Source organism: Atta colombica, unplaced genomic scaffold (genome assembly GCF_001594045.1).
Source record: "Atta colombica isolate Treedump-2 unplaced genomic scaffold, Acol1.0 scaffold153, whole genome shotgun sequence".
Classification (NCBI taxonomy): Eukaryota; Metazoa; Arthropoda; class Insecta; order Hymenoptera; family Formicidae; genus Atta; species Atta colombica.
Window position 1 is genome coordinate 1061869 of NW_017259243.1, and position 8234 is coordinate 1070102.

Here is an 8234-nt window from a genome sequence, read left to right on the forward strand (position 1 = left end):
ATATATATATTAGTAATTAAAAATTTAAATTATACCTTTGGTTTTGCAAACCAGAATTTTTATAAAAGTAATATTTTTCACCATGCTTGGCAGGACACGAGTACTTTGGAAAATCCCATAATTGCTTCAAACGATCATGAATATTGTCACGAGCTTTACACGCAGTTAAATATGGTTTAGTAATGGCGTTTTGAGCATCAACAAAAGCTTTTGTTTCTGGTGAATCTGGATCTTCCAGCCATCTATAAGGATCACTTATCTACAAACAAAATATTGATTTTTATGATATTTATATAACTTTTTACATTCAAATGTTATATAACATTCTTTACTCTTATAAAATCTTCTGTAATATCGCTATTATATTTATTGTTATTATTGCATTTATTGTTATTATGCATAAAATGTATTTTATTTTAAATATATTTAAAAGTCATCCCTTCTTAAGTAACTATAGTATTAAAAACATAACTGTGTATTAAAACTTAATTCTCCATTTGCAATCTGAGTTTTTTTTACACAAGCAAAATTTGACTCAAATTTCAATTTTTATTAAATAAACATTTAGATTAAAAACTTTGATATAGAGAATATAAAGAATTGAAAAATAATTGAATTTTTTCACAATTTTTGAAAGCCTAAAACAATAAAAAAAACCTAAGCTGGACCAAAAAGATTGCAGAGCATAAAATATATATCTATAGACAAAGGATTAAAATATTAAATTTTAATTATGCTCATTATAGAAGATATTTCAGGATTTAACAAAGACAGGATTCTACAAGTACACAGTATTCTACAAGTGAAAATAAAAAAAAAATTTTAAACTTATATACAAATATTAACAGGACAAGGATTTTCTATTATACAGAATATAGAAGCAAAGGTCAAACGTATTTATCTTGTGTACATATTCACATCATATTTACTATTTTAGTATGTAAATATGATATTTGTTTAACTTTGAAACAATAGTTACCCTACGAAAAGAATAACTGTTAGATTCCCATAGTCATAAAATAGTAAGTGCTATAAAAATGCCACTAAAATGTTTAATATTTGTTTTTATAATTTCATAATAAAGCAATTTCATAATAAAGCCAAATTCTTTTTTTTTTCTTATCCATTTCCATTTATTCCTATAGTTTATCTATTAAATCCTGAAATACTTACGTCTGTTCTTTTTCCATATCCCTGACTTAACTTCTTACAATTCATCTTTCATCTTTTAACTTCTTACAATTCATCTTTCATCTTTTTTTCTCTAAAAAGGAAAAAAATGAACCATGCAAGAAGTTTAATTCTGAAGTATTGAAAAAGAATAAGACTTCGTACCCTTCTTCACAATTTTTTTATAAAGGCTAATTGTTGTATTTAATAACAAAATTTAATGTTCATCGAAATACCGTCAAGATTCAAAATACATTAACATTTGAGTTAAATATTAATATACATTATTAATTCTCCTGCAATCACTCCTTTCTGCAATCTACATCTTTTTGTCTAACAAGTATTTTAGTTCTAATTTTCAAAAAAATTGAAGATTGCTCTTCAATGTCTCTATTCATTATCAAATAGTTTTTCAACTCAAATGTTAAAACTCTTATTTAATAAAAATTGAAATTTGAGCACAAATGAAGGTGAAATTTGAGAATGAAATCTCGTTTGTGCCAAGAAAGATCCACAGAATCGATTGAATATTTTAAAAGATGAAAATTACAAATTTAGATATTGATTAATAAAATTATAAATATTTTAGTATTATAAATTCATTTACTTTTGTAATTTTCACCTCATTTCAAAATATTATAATATTAATCGAATCCAAATTGCAGACGGAGAGTAAGTGTTATATATCTTATCATGAAAACTAGGTTTCACATTCTTTGATTTGATATTCTTTGATTTGAAATTAACGAAAAACTACGACATGCATCCTAACCTTAACGCCGTGATAATCGTCGACGACGCTCTCATCCCTGCGCGCCTCAGGATACTGTATTCTCGTATCCATAATTTTCGATCGAGTTGCGTCTTCCTGTGTACGATAAAATGCCGTTTAAGTAAGACAAAAAAACCTTATCTGACGATATTCGCGCACGTGTAAGATCTCTTTTCATATACGCCGACTGTCACCAATGCCAATTGTCATCCACAGAGTCCCCACAGATTTCTATATATAAGTACACTATACTACACTAGAGTACTAAATTATACTAAATTCACACTCAACTAGACCACTAGACTAGACCGCTAACGGCGCTAATGGCAATAATGGCGCTAATTTGCCTCAAACACTGAATCACGTGATCCGGACTGACCCGCTCCAGTTCAGCGTTCGATTTGACGTCGTGCTGCTAAAAATAAGACTCGATAAAGTTCAAGTCTGAGACGATGATCTCAGATAATACGATGCATCGAAAGATGACTGATTTCGGTACTGTCGCGAATTTATGTGAATTTATGCAACCTTCGTTCCTCAGGAAGGTGCAGCGCAAGAAAAAAAAGTCGTCAATCAAGATCACGTGATTGTCGGTGACGTTTAATGCAGTAATCGTGTGTCACAGATTAATGCGCGCACGCAAAGAAGAGAAGTCGCGTTGCTCTTGCGACAGCACGGCGAATCTGATCACGAATAACACGAATTCTCACTGGTGTAGGTGTAGACGTCACCCAGCGTGCTGCTTGCAAATTCACGTGATTGTCAACGTGCCACCGAGGACCACCTGATCTTTGGAGTGCTCTCCACTGGAATCTGTTAAACAAACGTATTATCGCGCGCATCGTTCTCTCGTCGCTCGGCGCCGCGCGACGTCGCGCCTCGACGACAAATCGGATAAATGCGGAAAGAACACGTCTGCCTCGGCTTCATTTCCGCAGAGCGAGGCGGCACATTTGAGCTCTTAATCTTTTACTCTCTGAAATGTTTACCTGAATTGTCATTCTGAACGTTCCAAAATTTAACTCTGTCACCGAGTATCATCTTAGGCCTTGTTTTTTATTTCTGTATTGGACTACATTAGAACTCTCTTTCTCGCTTTCTCCAAATATTAAACACATACCTGAGTCCAAAAGTGTACACTAGTTTAGCCATAAAAAACAGATCCTTTGTTTACAAAGTGTTAAATAAGGATGAAAGATACTCGGAATTGACAGAGTCGAGTTTTGGAATGCACTCCTGAAGAATAGAATTTCACTTTTAAAGATTGAAAATTGAACTTTTTTTCATTCTTTAGAGTAAGGCTTCAATCTAAAAAATATAGAGCTTTAATGCGTCTTATATATATAATATATATAATATGTGAAATAAGTTTGGTATAAAAAATAGGAGTAAGAAATTGACCAATCGCAGTCGATTATTTTTCTCACAATTATAATTAGTCAATCTTTTACTCTTACTTGTTATACTAAGCTTGCTGTATATATTGTAGAGGATGCATTAAATTTATACTTGCGAAGCTTTTTCTTTTTTTTCGTAAAAATAAAATGTTTTTTTTCTTCATTCATATCTTGATTTTTTTTTTATTTATTACGTATAATAAAAGTATGTATTAAATCTTTAAGATGTAATATTAGTTTTGAAATTACTTTGCATTAACAGATAATTATATTTAGCTATCTTGAGTTCTTACAGTTGCAAGGTAATAACTAAAATTTACAATATATATAAAAATGACAAATGAAGAAAAAAAGAACTACTTTTACAGAAATATTCTACGTGTAATTATATAATAGCTTTCTATAAAACAAAATTTATAATGCGAATCAACAAGAAATAGTGAGTAAAACGAATTCTGATAATCATAATTGAATTTTTGATTATTTCGATTAGAATGTTTGATAGATTTAATTACAAGTATCTGATTTGTATCTTTCTGATTGAATCTACGAGAATTCCAATTAATGTATAATGAGTCTTTTTCTCTAAGAAATTATTTAATTCTGTTTTAAAACTATTATTAATAAAATCTATCAACTATTAATTACTATTATTCTTTTAACTATTGAATAAAATTATTCTTTTATTAATTACTTATAGTATAGTTATAATATAGATGATAATACTAATTATAGTTTTTCAGCACAATAAAATCTTTCTAATGTAATGTCTGATTGAGCATCGAATTATTAAAAATTGCTTGTCAATTTAATTTAATTTGTGATATTATTACAGTAGTTTAATTACATTTATAAGTTCAGAAAATCAATTCGACGCACAGTTCGAATGAACTACAAATAAATGGTATGTATTGGGTTATCCGGAAAATTCGTGCCGATTTTGAAGGAAAATTGAAACGCAGAAGATTTAAATTTTTAATTTCATTTATTAAATTTAAATCTTTTGCGATACGAACTTTCCGGACAACCCAATATATGTACATACATATAATATAATATATAGTATATAATATATAATATATAAAATAATATAATATATAAAATTCACATTGAATCATTTAAGCATTAAAGATGCTTCGAATGTTATAGGCATTTAATTTCTAGTTTATCGATTTTGTTTTCATATACAATCTAAAATAAGATTCTTATTGTTTGTATTAATTAAAATTTTATTGCCTAATGACTGAATATCATACATAATGGACTAACACAAGGAAAAAATATTCAATGGAAGAATTGTTAAAGTAATTGGTATTATCAATTATTATTTAATATTCTTGTCAATGTGAATGCAAATAGAATGTCTTCGTTGGTTAATTAGGTTAATACATGTAATCAATTGGTTTTTTTTAAATATATGTCCTCTCTAAAGCCTGTATAATTATAAATTATGTCGGATCTTAAAATAGATTTCTACTTACAATTTCATATGCCGCGTATCTTGGCGTATCTTGACGTATGTGTGCTTTTTATGTATGTATATATTTTCTGAAACTCCAAATTTTTTCGCGTATTAATGCGCATGCGGCATTATAAGCAGACAAAACTGCGTTTCATTGCATAATGCGCATGATGTATCATTTTATTCTTGTTTAATATTCTGCGAACAAAGATAAAAAATGATATTTCATGCGTATTATGCATGCAACAGAACGCAGTCCGAATATTATTCTAAAACCCGTGTCATACTATATGCTGGAAATTGAGGATTATGAATTAGAGAATTTGACGAATCGGAAAATTATAATTTTAATCTGTTTCATTCTGGTTGGCTTTAATTTTAATCTCTATTATCTCTAATTCTCTAATTCGCAATCTTCAATGCGTAGTGTGACACGGACTTAAAGAATTGTGTCCTCGATGCAACAAATTGCTCCAAGATTTCAGACGGAGACGAAATTGATCAATTGCATTGATCAATTGTTCGAATTGTTCAAATGATTTGTTAATGTTTTTTTCATCCAAGATTTCATATCAATTTCTAACATCGGACACAAGGCTTAATATATGATCTAAACTTAATAACGAATAACTTTAACACGCATATATCGCAGAGCAAATCGGAATGTTTCTACATATAAGATCCCAGGATTCATCAAAATTCAAATAAAGAAAATCGAATAGTCAATTACGAACAGATTATAAATCATATTATAAAAAAAAGAAACAAATATTTATCTCATTCCATGGTGAAGCAAAGAAATAATAAAATTAATGAAATCTATTTATACACGTATTTCTAAATTAACTTAAGGATCTCTTATTTATATGATGACTAATTGATTAAAATCAAGAAGTCCTTGATGTAATGTAGAACTTGTATATCTTGTGTGTGTATGTATTATTTTATATTTTATTGCACATATCTCAAAACTTTAAAATCCTTATCACAATTCGACACGATCACAATTCTTCACACTGAAAAAATTTTTCTAAATCCAAGTAATTTTTTTCTTTTCCAAGTAAACAAGTTTCTTTGCTGCAAATAAATATTTATTAAATGTCAACAAGTAACATGTGAACAAGTAATGTTCACATTTAGTATAAATATTTTTGCGCAATAAAGAAATATTTATTTAGAACTATTTTAGAAAAAAATTACTTAGATTTAGATAATTTTTTTTCAGTGTAGACATCAAGGACTTTTGCTTTTTATTGGACGACATTTGAGATTTGGACACAACAATTTCTCGCTCTTCAACGAGTTATATGTTTGTTAATGTACGTTTGTTTATTTGTTATATATTTTTTAACGAGTTATATGTTTGTTTTGTTTAGATTTTAATTATAGATAAATTTGCAACTTATCTACATTAGGTTAAAAATTTGGATATTTTATCTGACTTTAATCATGACCTTTTTCATTATAATTTAGTGTTTATTAAAAAAGCGAATAATCAGCTCTTAAGATGAGCTCTTGAGATATATTAAACAAATAATAAATAAAGAAAAAACGATTTTATTATACATATAAGACTGCTCGAATTGAGCCGAAATATACGATTTTCATATTTATGTAAGATTGAAATATATGTTAATTTAATTCGCACCAATTATCGTATTAAGGCTCTTAATCGCCCGTTTTTTCTTTATTTATTATTAGTATTTATTATTGTTCAGCATTCTTATAACATTCTTAATTATTTATAATTATATTGTTGCGTCTTTCTCAAGAAATAAATTAATTTTTCGTTTAGAAATTGTTTAATTTTAATTTATTTGCTGAAGGACAATCAAAACATACGTTTGTTAAGATTTCATTTGTTTCATTATTTTTTTGCGTTTTATCATCGCCATGAAATGAGAATAAATCGTTCAGCAAATAATACAGCTTTGTAATTGTTGTAAAATTTTTTTAATACGATTGATCTGGCCTTCAGTTTCTCACCGAATCTAAATAAACCAATCATATTAAAGACAACAGTTGTAAAGCTACTTTCTCTGAATACGGCTAATGTTTGTTTTATACTGCAACACGATCTTTAATCTGCTCGTAATTAACCATTCGATTTTCCTTATTTGCATTTAACAAATTTTATCACAATTTGATCATTTATCAAAATGATTCTTTTGATAATATTTTTATGTCTGGCTTCTCGATCGGGCCAGCATTTATAATGTTAGAAACAAAATTTCTATCAAGTATGTATTAAGTCTGATCAGCAATATTTCTATTTGCGACCAAAAATCTGAATGCGTTAATCATCTCCTTTTTTAATTATATGTCTCCATTATGCGAAGAAAACTACATAGTGCAACCGAACTGAAACGAGTAGATGCAATCGCTAATTCGTAGAAGAAATCGCAATATTTTTTATCATTAATTATTTAGCGTGATAATTATCAAGAAATCATACTTTGACCGCGACGGACTTCTAGTATCTCTTTTCTCTTTTTTTTTTTTATCTTTTGCGCGTGTGACGTTGAACTATATATAAGTTCAACGTCAACATTGCATTCATGGGGGGGGGGAGTAGAGCGAGGAACGCGGTATCTTCTTATCGGTGAGCTTCAATTGCCCCCCCTCCCCCCTCCATCCTCCTCCCCCCTCTCTCTTTCTCGTTAAACATGATAGTAATTGCCACGTGAACGAGACTTTTCACGAGGCGGTACAATGCACCATATTACGAATGAACGCAATGTCGTAGATATATCAATGGCAGCAAGTAATTTATTGTCACAAATACATAAATAAGGGGAAGCACGGAAATAAAGAAAAACATTGTCTCAATCCTCAAACCTCGTCTACGTATAATGCGATAATTAATTATGTACGCTGTTTTTTTATTCCCCTTTCATCACTTCTTTTATTACCGGATGTTTACCAGAATAAAATATACATGCAATTACATTTTCTAGAAAGAAAAATAAGTTTCGAGACAGGAAATGCAGATTCACGCAATATACATGTAGTGCATGTGAGAGACTGTGATACAAATTCCTTTTTCGCTTATTTTATTTCTTTAATATTATTATTTACATTTCATATAGTTTAACGTGTTGTAAATATAACTTTAGTGTCTGGGATATGTAAATAGTCTACAATGTAGGATTGAGATAGATTGAAAATATTTTTTTCTTTCTATATGTTAGATGCCTTCATTGGCACATCGGAGTTATAAATTCAACAATATATAAATGTAATATAATACATGGTGTTACATAACATATTGCTGAGTGCGAAATTATACATTGATGTCATGTTATATTTAATTGATGTCTAGATATAATATTTATTAGATTTTAAGTAAATCGAGGATTAGAAATAGAATTTTTTTTCTCATCAAGATCAATTTAGATAAATTAAATATATATTAAAATTAATTATATATATA

The 8234-nt window shown here is 28.7% G+C and overlaps 1 protein-coding gene across 5 annotated transcripts in view; it reads right to left on the reverse strand.

Annotated features, from left to right (window-relative positions):
• LOC108685532 (prolyl endopeptidase) overlaps nucleotides 1-8234 on the reverse strand; it is a 14476-nt gene that overhangs the window by 3645 nt on the left and 2597 nt on the right. Inside the window, exons 1-3 of one of the 5 annotated variants that reach the window (XM_018190375.1) lie at nucleotides 4821-4979; nucleotides 1943-2038; nucleotides 36-259 (exon numbers count right to left, since the gene is read on the reverse strand). In XM_018190375.1, the coding sequence (XP_018045864.1) occupies nucleotides 36-259; nucleotides 1943-2014 (296 nt within the window). In that variant the 5' untranslated portion in view covers nucleotides 2015-2038; nucleotides 4821-4979. Of the gene's footprint in view, nucleotides 1-35; nucleotides 260-1942; nucleotides 2039-2233; nucleotides 2283-2321; nucleotides 2621-2652; nucleotides 2859-4820; nucleotides 4980-8234 lie in introns of those variants that run through there. The other 4 variants (XM_018190374.1, XM_018190379.1, XM_018190377.1 and 1 more) reach the window with 4 other exon arrangements.